The following is a 16806-nucleotide window of genomic DNA, read 5'->3' on the forward strand; positions in this document are numbered from 1 at the left end:
GAACAGTCCCATCTTCATCTCTGCAAACAAGTCTGGAAGGGCTTTCATCATTCATGCTCCATGGGATCCTTAAACCCAAGTACCAGTTTCTAAGCAAAGGGACTGTCGTCCAAGCTCCAGAGTGTCCGTGTTCCTGTGATGACATTTATATCCCTGATTTGCAGTGAAAGGGCAGATGACCACTTACAGAAGGCCAACAACAGTCCACAAATGCAATGACAGAAGGCAGTCACCACTCACTTCTGGCAAGCTGTCTGCTGTCATGTCTAAGTGGGTAAGGACAGGACCAGTAATGAAGACCATGCCAATGCAGAAAATTCCAGAAAGGTGAGCCAAAGCAGGAACAAAATAAGAGAACCAGGGGTGACAGCTGCACATGGAGTCTGCTGAACGCAACTCATCACTGAGACAAGGGAGGAGTATGCATGGTGGAAAGGTCTACCAGGGCAGTTTCAGCAACGTGGACAAGAGTACCCCCCCAAAAATGAGACTTTACCAAGAGGAGCTTCTTATCTCACATATGCCGTCTGGGTATAAGAGAACTCACAGTGGGCTCAGCAGCCACCAATGTCATCAATGACTCGGGTTCTTTCAACTCTTCCACTCTGCCATGCTCAGGAGGCAAGTACATCTCCCTCATTAACGCAAAAGTGCTGCCACAACCCCATCCATTGCATCCTCACACGAAAATACCCAACAGAGAAAAAAAAAATACCCAACAGGAAAAAGGAAGGGATGTCCGCCCTCATCAGAAAGGGAAGTCTTTCTTGAAAGCTCTGCCCAAACTTCCCCCAAGGTCCCCCTGAGTAGGACTGGGTCACATGATCATTCACTAACTACAGGGGAGCCTGGGATGCAAGTATCATGCATTTCCAGCTTTTAGCATGAGAGGCGGCCTCTGCCAGAAAAAAGAGAGCAAGGGCTAGGAATGGCTGTTGAGGAGGTAATCAACAATGTACCACAAGCTTTGGACAAACTTAAACCAAGTTTTTTGCCATATCCTTATAGAGCCCATGGGGTCATTCACTTAAGAGTTTCCTTAAACCGGGGCACCTGGGTGGTTCAGTGGGTTAAAGCCTCTGTCTTCGGCTCAGATCATGATCCCAGGCTCCTGGGATCGAGTCCCAAATCAGGCTCTCTGCTAGGCGAGGAGCCTGCTTCCCCCTCTCCCTCTGCCTGCCTCTCTGTCTATTTGTGATCTCTCTCTCTCTGTCAAATAAATCAATAAAATCTTTTTAAAAAAAAGTTTCCTTAAACCAATTTATCTTTTGTTTAACCTGACTTTTACTTGGGTAGGAAATTTTCCTTCTCTACCATAAATTCAAAACCTACTAGAAAATCTACTAGATACATTTTTCTAATCCATATTAAAGTAAGTTCATACTGATTAAAATAAAACTTATTTGCCTGTTTTACCCAGAAGGATCCCCTGCCCCACCAACAGTAGCCAGGCTTTGGGATACATGGCAGCAGGATAAACCCATTTTCCTTCTAATTCTTGGGCCCTGGTATCAAGAATTTGCTAACAAAGAGCTGTAAAGTGCATCTTAAGGTACCACCCTAACTACCTTGTAAGAGCAGCAGGACCAATTTAGCATCTCACCACCACTCTCCATGCCCCTGCCGTAAAGATGAAGACATTTGGCAAAATCACGGTAGGGGAAGCAGCTGGTTTCCCATACCATCCTACCCCGCTCCCAAAATGTTTTGTTTTGTCCTTCCTGTTAAAATGAAAAAAGTCTCAGAGGCTGTAGGGACCACCCCATGTTTTGGAATAAGAACAGACCCTCCATTTGGGGGCAGTGGTCTAAGCACAGCCATCTTTACCCAAAAGGATGCACTGACCGTGGCTGGAGAGAGGGGACCAGTGCCCGTTACTTACATCAGAGGCTGGGCCTTTGTCGGCACCTGGGCAGGAGAAGGTGACGAATTCATGGCACCGCTTGTGCACGACAAAACAGCAGACTGCAAAAGAGAAAAGAAGGGTAGGAAGGAGGGAGGGAGGGACGAAGGCACGTGGGGAGGAGGAAGAGAGGGAATGGGGGGAAAGAGATCATTAAGCCTGGACTTCACAATAAGAAAGGTCTTACAGCAGAATGAACAATGGCTTCAGTTTCCCCACCTTGCCCTTTACGGCAACCGCACTGCTGTGGCATCCTACAAATCCGTTCAACTTCTAAAGGTTACCGGGGTTCAGAAGATCACAAATTAACTCAAAATTAGCTCAAAATTAACACCCCCCCTCCCCCAAAGATCCCTTCAGCTGTCAGGTCTTGTGCTGGTTTTGAAACAGGACGTGGTTTCTTAGATCGGCATGAAGTAACAGTCGGCTTGGGTTCAGGTCCAGAATGTACAAGGAGTGCATATATTTAAACACCAGAATCATGCTCAGAGAGACATGCATGATACGAAGAGCCAGGCAGAAAATCAGAGCGAGCAGGCATGGCAGACCTGTGCCCCTCTCTCACCCAGGAGCAATGCCAAATGACTGCAAGAGTGGAGGAAAAACCTGCAATATGTCTCTGTTACTCAAGTAGTTTGCAAACAAATACACCCATACATCTATTTGAACGCCAGTGAGTCAGAGGCAGCTAGGATATGGCTCCCCCACCTGGGAGGGGGGATTATACCGCATGGGGGGAGGGGAGGTCAGAGACTATATAGACTATATATATATATATATATATATTTTTTTTTTTTTTTAAAGACTTTATTTATTTATTTGACAGAGAGAGAGATCATAAGTAGGCAGAGCAGCAGGCAGAGAGAGAAGGGGAAGCAGGCTGCCCGTTGAGCAGAGAGCCCAATGCGGGGCTCGATCCCAGGACCCTGAGATCATGACCTGAGCTGAAGGCAGAGGCTTTACCTACTGAGCCACTCAGGCGCCCCAGTCAGAGACTATATTAAATCTACTTTCACTAAGTCTAAATGGTGGGATCCTGAAGGACACGTACCATGCTGTAGAACCACACAACCAACTCAGGATCTTTCCAAAGAACATTCTCAGCTAATGAAAACAGGCCTGGAAAGCTCAAGACTACGCCTCGAGAGACAAGGGACCTGGGCAACAATCAGTGGCTGCTAACATCACAAGAAGACTCGACCTGCCTACTGATCAAAGGACCAGGAAGTACTCCGCCACCTACGAGGTACTCTTGCTGAAGTAATCAAACCCGAATCGGTGCAAGCCTTTTGATCCAATTGCCAATTTACAGAAAGTGCAAGTGACAGAGGCATGTGTTAAATGACATCACAGGGAAGCAATCAGAAAAAAGGAAATTTTTTTTAGTACACAGCAATGCTCCCTCCTCTATTGTCCCTCTCCCTGCTCACACGTGTGCTCACAAACACTCTCTCTCTTAAATAAATAAGTAAAATCTTAAAAAAAATAATTTGGGGAGGCACGTAAGTGGCTTGGTTAGTTGGTTGGTCGGTTGAGCATCTGACTCTTGATCTCAGCTCAGGTCTTGATCTCAGGGGCATGAGGGTAAGCCCTGCATTAAGCTCCACACTGGCCATGGAGCCCACTTAAAAAAAATTCAGTATGACAGGAAGGAGAAAGGGAGGATTATAGCTAGAATAAAAATTAGTCGTGATTGATCATTACTTGAACCCGAGTGATGGACACAGGAGGATTATATACTAAGCTATCTACCTTAATAAATGTTTGGTATTTTCCACAATACAAAAATTTTTAAGTTCCCATGTTTGGAAACCAAGAAGAGGTCCAAAGGGCCAATTTCTTTTGCCTACGCTTACTCCCCTTTCTGTTTTAATAGCTACTGCATTTTGTAAGTTATATATGCTTTGTAAAAAGATATTTGTGTTGGGGTGCCTGGGTGGCTCAGTGGGTTAAAGCCTCTGCTTTCGGTTCAGGTCACGATCCCAGGGTCCTGGGATCGAGCCCCACATCGGGCTCTCTGCTCGGCAGGGAGCTTCCTCCTCTCTCTCTCTCTGCCGGCCTCTCTGTCTACTTGTGATCTCTATCTGTCAAATAAATAAATAAAACCTTTAAAAAAAGATATTTGTGTCAAATCGTGCACACATGTCCGTATGTGCGTGTGTGTGTGTGTGTATCCCTCTGTTCCTATAGGTCTATGAATCTTGAGAGAAATTTATGAACAGTGGTCAACAGAAGCCAGTGATGATTATCTCTGGGCAGTAGGATTGCCAATCATGTGAACCAGACCGATGACATCTGGACAAATCCGCCACGATGACAACTCTGTGACCTGAAGTCTTCTTGAACACCATCTCTAGCCTCGTTCTTTCTTTCTTGTCTAAACACAACCTCAAGTACATCACTGGAACATAATGTCCTTGATGTGCTCTGGAGATATGGCTATGACACACAACTATCCTTGAGCATCTCTCCCAGATATAATACCAACATGGACTCCCCGGCTTCTGGGGCCATTAAAACAAGTCCTATGGAGGGGTGGGGGTGAGGTAGAGATCTACTTGTCTTGCAGCCACACAAGACCTGCTTCTGTCCTTAAGTCACCTTACTAAATCATTTCTTGTCAAGCTGGACTTGGCCTTGTTCTTTGGAGGTCATTTTGCATAGAGCTCCCTTTCACAGCACACCCTTCATTTTCACTTTCGACCTTACATTTTTCTACATCATTCAAAACGTTTACAAGGAGTATAGACTAGTTACATAATCAGCTAGTTACATAATCAGCTAAAACAACCCTACTTCCATTTTGAAACAAAATCAAGAGTCAAAGGTAAACACAGGTCAGGGGATGAAAAATATTACTGCCCAATTTGGAAACTCGGGGGTTGGGCGGGTAACCAAATGGGCATGGCTAAAGAAGAACTTGGCAAACTGGAAGTCTAAATTGAGGGACTGTCCCAGAATTCCCCAAAACGGGTGGGAAGGAATCAAAGAAATGCTGCAAAACCTGTACACGAGAGCCAAAAATTTAATACCCATCTAAAAAGATTCAAGACAGAATAGTGAAGGTGTAATCAAAGGAAACAGAAAAAGGAAATTCCCTGAAGCTGAAGAAGAATTTGAGTCATTAAACTGAAAGAAATTATCAAGCATCCATAGGAATGAAGGAAGAAAAGAGTGAGGGTGAGGGTATCTGAGATCATTCCAACATGTCCAGCAGGGGCAGGAAGAGGACAGAGGGAAGATTATCAGCAACAGAACAAAAATAGTTTTTTAAATTATTTTTATTAACATATAATGTATTATTTGCCCCAGGGGTACAGGTCAGTGAATCGTCAGGCTTACACATTTCACAGCACTCACCATTGCCCATACCCTCCCCAATGTCCATAACCCAACCACCCTTTCCCTACCCCCCTACCCCCAGCAACCCTCAGATTTTTTTGTGAGATGAAGAGTCTCTTATGGTTTGTCTTCCTCCCGATCCCATCTTGTTTCATTCTTTCCTTCCCTATCCCCAACAACCCCCTGCCCTGCCTCTCAAATTCCTCACATCAGGGAGATCATATGACAATTGTCTTTCTCTGATTGACTTATTCCACTCACCATAATACCCTCTATTTCCATCCACATCGTTGCAAATGGCAATATTTCATTTCTTTTGATGGCTGCATAGTTTTCCATTGTATATATAAGAACAAAAATAATTTGGCATCAGATTTCTCCTCTGCAGTTCTAAATTCTAGAATATGATAGAGCAGTATCTTCAAAGGTTTAGGAAAAGTCATTCTGACCTAAAACCTCATACAAAGCCAAACTGGTATTCCAGAGAAGGTCCAGAGTAAAGACATTTCCAGAATACAAGGACTTAAAAAACTTACTTCCCACAAAAGAAGTGCTAGAGTATATACACCTCGCAAAACAATAACCAAAACAAATGAAAAGAGGTAGAAACAAAAGTGGTGAAAGAAAGGACAAAAAAACAAAGAGGGAGGGGTACCAGGCTGACTCAGTTGGTGGGCGCGCAGACTCTGGATCTCTGGGTTGTGAGTTCGAGTCCCCTGGTGGGTGTAGAGATTACTCTAAAAATTAAAAATTTTAATACACACAGGCACACACACACACACACACACACACACACACACAGGGAGAGGAGAGGGGGAAGAAACTAAGTCATAAGAAATGGGGGTGGGAGAAGGTCCATAACATGGAGATGCGCTAAGAGTCTTGTCTCATTCCTCAAGAGGTTCTAGATATTGAGAAACCCCATATAAGGCATTGTAAGTTTGAATATGCGTGTTAACCATTAAGAACAAAAAGGGCACGTAGGTGGCTCAGTCGGTTAAGCATCAGACTCTTGTTTTCAGCTTAGGTCATGATCTCAGAGTCATGGGATCGAGCCTAATGTGAGGCTCCCGCTCAGTGGGGACTCTGCTCAAGATTCTCTCCTCTTCTCTCTCTGCCCCTCCTCACCCATTTATACTCCCTCTCTCTCAAAAAAGAAAAAAAAAAAAGAGGATAGAAATATAATGCACACTACTAAAAGAAAAAACTGGACAAAGAAAACTCAATCCAACTACACTTCGAAAGGCCTTCCCACATGCCCCAATTTCATATAAATATTATTTTTTTTCTACTTTTCTACGGCATGACTTGCTCTTTAAATTCTTTAATCCATCTGTAATTTCGTGCCACCTGATGTGCACTGGGAATCTACTTTGCCACTTTTTTTTTTTTTTCCCGAATAGGTAATCAATTGTCCCAATACGTTTTATTGAATAACCCGTCCCTTCCCCACTGATCTCAAATGCCAACTTTATTATACCCTAAATAATTATATACACTGGGGTCTATCTTTGGGCCTTCTGTTCTGTTCCACTGCTCTGTCTTGGAGTATGGTAATATGGGTTTTAATTATAGTCGCTTTAGAATATGTTATATCTTGGCAGGGCAAGTCCTCTCTCATTATCCTTACTTTCAACATTTTCTTGGCAATCACTGCGTGGTTATTCTTCCAAGTGAACTCTAGAATCAGTTTACAAGGTTTTTAAAAATACCAATGGAATTCTTATTGGAATTACATTTAGTCAAGCCCCCGTCCCAACCCTCACCGACAAAGAAACACTCACCGGAACTTTGACTGAAATTGTCTCAAACTTAGAAATTAAATTCCAGACAGCTGACACGTTCACAACAACTAGTCTTTCTATGAGGAATAGGGTGTCCCCTTGTTAAAAATCTGACTTCATGTCTCCCAGTGAAGTCTTTGGGTTTGTTTTATGGTTTCTCTATACATTTCTCACTTAGTATTAGAGGAGGGAACCTTTTGTTAGGTGATTGTGATTTGGACATTTTTTCCCATTTTGTTTTCCAACTGGTGGTGGCTGACCAATAGGGAAGCAATATATTTATTTTGTACACATTTTTTTTTTAGCTCTTAATACGTTTTTGTGGGCTTTTGATTGCTTTCCTTGAGTTTTCCAGGTGGAGAATCACATTAGCTCCATTTATAATATTTTTCCTTTACCCTCTCTGATAGATATGCCTCTTTTCTCTCCTTATTTTCTTCCCTCTTCTCATGTTTCCATGTCTGTAACTTTCAGAATACTGTGGAACAAAAGGGATGAAAACAGTCCATTCTGAGCTTTTTGCTGCTTGACTCCTGTCTCACTCTCTTCTCAAACTAACTCTTGGAATTGGGATTTGCCTTGGAAACTGTCCATGGCATTCTCCTCAATGCGTGTCCACAGTGTGCGCTCACCTGGGATAATGAAATATCCCTTCTCATCCCTTCCTCACCGTGTATTGTTAGGTAGTCTCTCTTTTTATTTTTTTCCAGAGGTCTGTCCCCTTCGTTGTCTGTGCTATTATTCTACCATTATATATTCTTTTTTTTTTTTTTTTTTTTTTTTTTAAGTAGGCTCCACAGCCAGTGTGGAGCCCAATGCAGGGCCTAAACTCATGGCCCTGAGATCAAGACCTGAGCTGAGATTAAGAGTCAAAAACTTGGGGCACATGGGTGGCTCAGTGGGTTAAGCCTCTGCCTTCAGCTCAGGTCATGATCCCAGGGTCCTGGGATCAAGCCCCACATCGGGCTCTCTGCTCAGCAGGGAGCCTGCTTCTCCCCCTCCCCTCTCTCTGCCTGCCTGTCTGCCTGCTTGTGATCTCTATCTGTCAAATAAATCAATAAAATCTTAAAAAAAAAAAAAGTCAGAAACTTAACTGACTGAGCCACCCAGGCATCCCCTTTTCTACCATTAAAGACATGGATATATTTCTCAATTCGACTGCAGTTTTTTTTTTCCCCTACATTATTCATTGCTATTTGTACTTTTATTTGTCCTGCTTAGTTTAACTGTACTATTTATTCATATTGTACTTGTATTACTTCCTGGTTAGGAGTGTGAATTTGGGAGTCAGATGGCCTGGCTTGGATCCTGCATCATTTGCAAACTGTAATACTCAGGTACATTACCTTTTCCCCCTGTGCCTCAGTTTCTTCTCTGGAAAATGATGGTGATAACAAAGCATCCATATCATAGGGAAGTTGTCAGAATTAAATGAGTTAATCCAGGCTCAGAACTGTGCCTAGCATGTCCTGAGAATTCAACGAATGCCTGCTGCTACTTACTGTTCTTTCTCAAGCTTCTTGAATGAACTGCTCAGTTCACTTATTCCCATTCTTCTTCATTAAAAATTAAAGATTTTAAGGGGCGCCCGGGTGGCTCAGTTGGTTAAGCAGCTGCCTTTGGCTCAGGTCATGATCCTGGGATCCTGGAATCGAGCCCTACATCGGGCTCCCTGCTCAGTGGGGAGCCTGCTTCTCCCTCCGCCTCTCCTCTCCCTCCCCCCAGCTTGTGCCCTCTCTCTCACTCCCTCTCTCAAACGAATAAATAAAATCTTCAGAAACAATTTTTTAAATTAAACGTTTTAAAGCTAAAAACCTCCCTCCCCAGGACAGCTTTGGTGGCATCCTGTGTCTTAATACAGAGTTGCCACTGTTAAGCTTTAAATAGCTAGCCCTGCCACTTTTCTTTATAGTCTTGTAGTCAGTTAGCCCATCATGATTCTCATTTCTTTCTCGTCCCAGGACTGTTTAGAGAAGCTGTTCCCCACCACCACCATTTACGAGTCATCTTGTCAGTCTTTCTTCCAAACATCTAAACTATCCATTAAGGGCTTCATCATCCTCAGCCCCTTTGATGGAGAGGGGGCTCCACTCTACTTTCCTGGCATCTGTTCCAATTCCAATATATAAGTGGTATTTAGTAAACCGGTACTTTGTGAGTGAATAAACGAAAGAATGGATTACCATCAGCCACAGAAAAAGAAGAAAGCCTGGTCAACCTTGTGGTGCACGTAGCTCCCGGCTGGCCTTGCACTGACCACCACCACAGACAGGGGTAGTGGTACTAGCCACTGTCAAGGTCTCTTGAACGCAGCCATCCAGTGAGCCACGAAAATAAATAATCCATCTTCAGCAAGGTAGAATCAATGTACCAGGTGATTAGATTATCCTATAGGGCACATACCCTATGGAGAAGCTGGGAACATACTGGAAAGCTGATGCGCTTCTGGTGCATGAACTTCCTGTCTACACTGTGTGTCTCAAAGTTGTGCAAATCCAATTCCCCATTAACTAAAACACTATAAAGAAAAGTAGTAGGGCTGGCTATTTAAAGAAACAAACTAAATCCTTTTGTGATACAAATAAACACCCCCTCATTTCTGTTTGGCAAATTCAGGGTAAAACCAGTTTTGCTTAAATAAGAGACAACACTTACTGAGCTGATGAAAGTCGCACCAGGTCCTACTTTCAAACAGGTACCTGGTAGGAGCCAAGAATTCCTCGAGGCTTCATGGTTTATTCAACAGCTCTTTGCTCTGCAGAAGTTAAAAGCCTGCAGCCTACAGCCTTTGGAAGCCAGCCTATAGCCACGCTTTATTAGGATGACACAACAGAGTCTCCAACTCAAATGCCTAGAGGCCAGGTGAGCAATGACAATGTCTGAGAATGCAGGCATGACCTGTCTAAAAGGGGGAACTGCCACTCAGCTCCAGAAGACAACGAGATAAAGTTCCAGCTCTGTACACCTCCACCCCTCCCTTATTCCGTGTTAGATCGGGAAGGTCCCTGGCCAGCTTTGTACGTGGAAGAATGCCTTCCCCCCAGCCCGCATCAAACATGTCCACATGCTAACCCCGGGAATTTGGAGATTTTACCTTGCATGGGAAGAATGGACTTTGCAGGTGGGATTAAATTAAAGATCTTGAGATGGAAAATTATTCTGGATTATACTGATGGACCAATGTCATCACAAGGGTCCTTACCAGATGGGGCCAGGAGGGTCAGAGGAGGAGATGTGACAACAGAAGCAGAGGTTTGGAGTGATGACGCCTTTGCTAGAAAGGAACACAAGCCAGGGAGTGTGGGTGGCCTCCAGCAGCTAGAGAAGGCAAGGAACAGATTGTCCCCTGGGGCATCCAGAAGGAATGTAGCCCTGCCCACACCTTGATTTTAGCCCCATAAGACCCATTTTCAGACTTCTGACCTCCAGAATGATAAGATTATAAATGTGTCTCATAATAAGCCACCGTGTTTGCACTAACTTGCTACAGCAGCCATAGGAAAACAATGTCCCAGTGGATCCCAGAAGCAGAAGACTATAGTCAAAGGCTCAGGAAACTTCTCCAGAGCATCTGCCCCAAGAACGCCTTGGGACGCCAGCTTTGTTTCACACCGCACCCCACCCCCCCAAGTCCCAGTTCTAGCCACTGTAATTTATTCATTGCATCCCAAAAGGGCTGAATCAAGTCACCAAAATTTCCTTTTTTTTTTTCTCTTTGGAGTTGATTCTCCCCTTCTTCCTTATTCTCACTGGGGTCTCTAGTGGAAAACGGACATTCCTCGAAGCAGCCTTTGTCGCTGAATCCGCATCCCCCTGCGACAGAAATCGCAGCCCTGGTTGCAGGTATCTGTGGTGAGAGAAGAAAGAGAAGGGGCCTCGGGCCTTTTCTCAACTCTCATCTGTCTCAGGAGGCCTCCCAAACAGCCAGCTTTCGAGGGAGAAAATCCTGTCTTCTGCCAAGAGTACCAGGCCAGGCCCGTGGGATCCATTGGACGTAGGTGTGAACCCTCATTTCCCAGCTAGAAGCTGAAGCTCTTCACCCCGCCTCGCGGAGCCTCTGTTTGTCTTCTCCAAAATGGGAATAATAAAAGCATCTACTCTCAGAAGGGCTGTTGCAGAAGCTCTAATGAGACAACAAACACAATGAGCGCGGTGGAAAGGGTCATTCGGGTTGGAGCCACCAGCGGGCAAATCTCGCTTTGCAAAGACTGGAGAGGATCTCTTTTTCCTGTGGAGTCGAAGCTGATCCACAGGCATGGAACTCGGCCTCATACCCAGGATGAGGCGGCGCTCCCCCAGAGGTTGTCCGGAACCGTCTCTGCCACCCAAGGCCTCGTTTCCACCCAACCCCTGGCTTCCTGGCTTTCAGAAGACCAACCCCACGTGGCCATGCCACTTGAGGTCACGAAGGGCTGTCACAACCATGCTGTCAGCTGAGCCATGCCACAGCCCTGCGAGGACAACATGTTGACCTGCGTTGGTTGGTATCAACAGGGCGGCTGATGCTGAGAGAGAAAGGGCGTGCCCGAGGGCGCCCAGTGTGTCCATGGCAGCGTCTGTGTTTGAAACCAGGTCTGTCTTCCTCTGGAGCCCACACACCACTTACACGGTGTCGCTGCATTTCTGTTTGTCATCTCCCTCACTGTTCCAGAAGAAATCCTCCCCCACTTTCCTCACCCCCGCCATCCAGTCAGTTGCTAAATCCTACTGAATCTTCCTTCGCAACATCTTTTGTGCCATATCCTCCCGTGCGTTCCCCGCTGATGCCACCCTAACTGCCCCCAGTGACTCAGACAGGCACTCCTGCCACCGAGCCTTAACTGGGCTCCCCAGAAACAAAGGAGTCCGCCTCGACAGCTCACCCCTAGGCGCCAAAGTTTTCCACAGCCTCTTCCAAAGGAGACGTGGTTACCCGTGTCACAAGATTGCTGTGAAATCTGAATGAGACGTCATGTGCAAATGCACAGAAGCGGGGCACCTGGGTGGCTCAGTCAGTTAAGCATCTGCCTTCGGCACAGGTCGTGATTTCGAGGTCCTGGGATCGAGCCCCGCATCGGGCTCCCTGCTCAGAGGGGAATCTGCTTCTCCCTCTGACCCTCCCCACTCTCGTGCTCTCTCGCTCTCTCTCTCAAATAAATAAATAAAATCTTTATTTAAAAAAATGCACAGAAGCAGGACACAGAGTAAGCGCTCAACGAAGGTTAATTTATTTCCTTCGAGGTTAGAGGGGTTTGCCAGATAAGCCTGGCAGCCAACCTGCCTGGCTTCGACACCAGGCTGTATTTATCAGCTCTGTGACCTTGAATGAGTCCATTGACCTTGCTGTGTCTCCACCTCCTAGCCTAGAAGATAGAAATATTAACAGTACTTTCCTCACAGAGTTGTTACAGGACTGAGTAAATAAATCTGAGCATAGTGTATGGACACAAGTGCCAAACAGATACTAAGTATTGTCGGTGAGATTCCTACCTGCTCTCCTCTACCCCAGGCAGCCTACCTCTGAGAATTATTCATGTTCTGAAAATTCACTTTTTATATTACTTCCCTTCTCCAACACATTCCCCAGCAGCCCGGCTGCCAGAAGCCACATTGTCCAACTGGCCCCACGGGGTTATGCCAATTTAAATTAATCAGGTAAAATTCAAAATTGAGTTCCTCGTTCACACTAACTGCATTTCAAGTGCTTAAGAGTCACATGTGGTGAGCAAGTACCATCTCGGACGCTCATCACGGAAAGTCGCATTGGACAGCGCTGGCTAAAGGATATAGTGCGCGGTGAGAATTTCTTTTGAAAACGGAATGCCATGCTTACGGTTTCAAACGCAAACACTGCAGGGGCGCACACAGTTGAGAATCACTACTTTACTCCATCATTGGAGGGAACTGTTCTCTCCAGTTTCTTGTGCGTCCTTCTAGAAATATTCCTTGCATGTGTGTGAGCCCACGTGATACCTATATGTGGAGTGAGACATTCTGTATTTCCTTTTTGGGCTTTTGGTTGGTTTTTTTCCCCCCTAAATCTCTGTCCCTTTTGTTTTCCCCACGTGATTCAACTCTATACCACAGGTTCTCAGCCCTGGAGACACTGAGTCACCTGAAATTTTTAAAAAACATATCAGGGCCCAGGGCCCACTGCCAGAGATTCTGATTAAGTGCAAAAGGGTGTATGGGCGGGGGGGGGTGGTTTGAGGACAGGTACATTTTAAAACCCCCCCAGGTGATTCCAATGCTGAGAAGTATGCTGATCTGCACCCCCACACCCCCACTGAGGCTTCCCCCAAAACTGACACATCTGCAGGCCTGTTCCGGAGAGAACAAGCCCATTCTGTTCCTGCAACTGCATTTTATTCTGTTTCTTTACCCGGTCTCACAAGGAATTCCTAAAGCTCTGAGGATGGTGATTTCCTCCTGTAAGAGAGGAAAAAGCAAGAGCAAACTTTGTTTGTTTATCAAGAGCCAAGCCCTACGGAGGCTGGGGGTTCAGAACACAAAAGCAGAAGCGCTAACCCTAACCCTAACCACGCTGCATGGTCCGCAGTGGCAGGAAAGGAATGTTTTCCTTTAGAGCTTATTTAACTAGGCAAGTAAAGCAGTGGAACCAACAAGAAGGAAATAATGGGCCTCAGAAGTAAGTTAAACCCATGAGAAGAAAACCACCCCCACCCCACCCCTCTACCAACCCCTGGGCAGGACAGCGGCTGGGAACATCCGGCTGGTTCGGATGACACGTGGAGGCTGTTCTTGACCCCTTGGCCTCCCCCTTTTGATCAGGCCCCAAAGGTGGGGACAGCAGGACATAATGGCATGGCCTAAGTGAAAATATCAACATCCTTTCATTCACCAGGCATTTCTAGCCCTTAGGAGCATGGGCAGATCAGAAGAGCTGCTCCCGAAACCAAGTATGGTAGGTGTCTCTTTTCTCTGCCTAACCAGCATCCATCCTTTTTGTTTCTTCCCCTTTGGAAAATTGTACCCCTCTGATCCTCAACTGCAGTGATCCACCTAAGGTGGTCTTCACCCTCTGGCTCCCGGAGGGTGGACATAGGGATGGGCATGTGACAAAGCTCCCCAGGGAGAATCAGTTTCAGGACTTTTGCTGGAATTATTAGGAAAGAGGATGTCCTTTCTAGCAGTATTGCTAAGCTGGTAGGGACTGTGTCCACATCTGCCACCTTTATTATCTGTTCTGAGAGTGAGTCCAACAAAGAGAAAAGCAGAGCTAAGAGATCTCTGATGGCCGCATATGAGCGCCTGGATCCAACCAGGCCTGAATCCCCACCCCCTCAACATTTCTATGTAAGTCTTAAACTCCCTTGTTGCCTAAACCAACTTGAATTGAGTTTCTGTTCCTTCAGACCAAGGGACTTCTGACTAATAAACCAAAAGGTGAGAAGTGGGAGACTGGCCGGTGAGGTCCCCTATTCTCTCCTGTTTTCCATGTATTCCTATAAATAAACCTCTTTTCTTTTTTTAATTAGGGGTCTGGTATTAAGAGCACTCAATTCAATCGGTCTATTTGGGGGAATCGAGGAAAGGTGGGATATAGTGCCTCACTCTTCCCTAAATTCCTGTAAATAGCACAACCCTAGAAGAAGGAAAATACACCTAAGAGTTTGTTCTGTAAGGAGATACACCAATTGACAAGTCTCCTTTATCCACAGACACCTGTTGCTTGGGTTTCTTTTCTCTAAGTGCTGGTGAGATGGGCACAACCTCCTCGCTGATGCAACGGTGATTTACACCATCTGCCTACTTCTAGCTCCTACCCCTGCATGTGAAGGAGTGACCACAGAGCCATAAGGCCAAAGCCTTTCTTGACATGACAATGAGTCACATCCACCAAATTGTGTCTTTGGAGCTGGGTGGCTTGAAGCCCAGAGATAAATCAATTCCTGTCAATCTCAGTTCCCCAAGTCACTCTAAAAAGCAAACAGAAAGTTAAATTCTCTAGCTTACAACTCTGCTAGCAGTTTGGCTGGGGGAGGGGGGGCTGCTATGTGAGTATTTGTAAAAATCACCAAATCAAAAACAGGGCCATGGATGTTATACAGAGTATCTGTTGGTTTTGCCTGCCCAGCACCCACTGCCCCTTCTTCTGGGAACTGGCATGCTGATTTTCCTTTGGGAAACCAGCCCTTCTCCATTGTATGCAGTCCTGATGTGTCTACCGGTCAAGGCTGCAGCTCTCCCCTGGCCAAGGGCTTGGCCACGTGACCCAACATCAGCCAATCACACTCTTTCTCCTAGGAATTTGATTCTTTAATCAATAATGTCGCCTGGCAAAGGTTGCTCAGTTCCTGCCGTCGAGACCTGAGAGTGGTCCTGAACCCTGTACTTTCTAAGGCCTGGTATTGTGTGAATCTGGTACCCCTGATGCTTCAGTTGTTTGTTTGGGTTTTTTTTTTTTTTAAGACAACTAGAGTCCATTTCTGTCACTTACAAAGAACCAAACAATCCTAGTCACTTCAAAGACATCTGATCTCACCCCATCCTGATGCAAGAATCCTTCCTATGACATCCCCAAGAGATGGTCCCAAGCTTTCCTTGCACACCTCCAGGACAAAAAGTTCTCCACCTCCTACAGACAGCTCTACTATTCTGAAGTTCTTAAAACTGCACAGAAAGGGGGCACCTGGGTGGCTCCGTTGCTTAAGTGTCTACCTTCGGCTCAGGTCATGATCCCGGGATCCTGGGATCAAGCCCCGTGTCGTGCTCTCTGCTCAGTGGAGAATCTGCTTCTCCCTCTGCCTCTGCCCCTACCCCTGTTCGTGCCTGCTTTCTTTCACTGTCTCTCAAATAAATAAACAAAAATCTTTAAAAACAACAAAAACCACATGCTTTTTTCACTACCATATCCCTAGTGCTGGTACATAAGGGAGCTCAATGATATTTAATTGACTGATTGACTGGTAGAGATTTGAAGCCAATGACCATGTTCCCCCACACACACACACACACACACCTGCTTCCCCTGTATGCCCCCTTCCTTTCCATATATTCGGGTCTACAGGACAAGACATTCTCACCATCATCCCAGGTGCCCTGATGCCCAGTAAAGTCATAGCAAAAATGTCCTCATGATACTTTCCACTTGCTTTCTGTTTTACTTAAATGAGACAAGCTCACTGTGGAAGATCTACACACAGAAAAGCAGCAAAAAAAAAAAAAAAAAACCATCAAACCTAGAAGGAAACATGAAATGTTAACAGTGGCGGTGATCTCTGGTTATAAGGACTTGCGGGTTTTGTTCTTTTGATAATTCTGGATTTCCCTCGTATTTTAAGATAATAAAGCAAACATAAATTTTCATCAACTTCATGAGGTTTCATCTAATACAAGAGAAAATATACCATTCTAGATGTATAGTTTGATGAGTTTTGACAGATGAGTTACACCCGCGTAGTGGGTACCACGATCGAGATACAGAATGCTCGCACCACCCCAGAAGCTCGCCTGTGCCCTTTTCCAGTTAAGGCCCTCACCCCACTCTCCACCCCTGACATCCACGGAGCAGCTCTCTCCTGGTACCGATTAATGGAATCATACAATATGGACTATTTTGTGTCTGCCCTCATTCACTCAGAATAACATCTTGATTAGTAATGATTAATAATGCAGTTGTCCGTATCAGGAATTAGTTCATTTTTACTGCTAAGTAGTATCTCATGATACCGTTCCTCCAACATTTCTTTATCCGTTCATTTGTTTGTTAATTGATGTTTGGGGAATTTTTTATTTTTTTGCTCCCAGTTTCTGGCTCTTCTGAATAAAACTGCT

General features: G+C 45.3%; 1 protein-coding gene across 2 annotated transcripts in view; it reads right to left on the reverse strand.

Moving 5' to 3' along the window:
• Positions 1 to 16806, reverse strand: part of LOC111162208 (protein kinase C beta) — a 356652-nt gene that overhangs the window by 217638 nt on the left and 122208 nt on the right. For both annotated transcript variants that reach the window (XM_022526438.1, XM_022526437.1), the window contains exon 3: positions 1883 to 1965. In XM_022526438.1, the coding sequence (XP_022382146.1) occupies positions 1883 to 1965 (83 nt within the window). The remainder of the gene's footprint in view (positions 1 to 1882; positions 1966 to 16806) is intronic.

The sequence above is a fragment of the Enhydra lutris genome, unplaced genomic scaffold, assembly GCF_002288905.1.
Source record: "Enhydra lutris kenyoni isolate GAN:26980312 unplaced genomic scaffold, ASM228890v2 scaffoldscaffold90, whole genome shotgun sequence".
Classification (NCBI taxonomy): domain Eukaryota; kingdom Metazoa; phylum Chordata; class Mammalia; order Carnivora; family Mustelidae; genus Enhydra; species Enhydra lutris.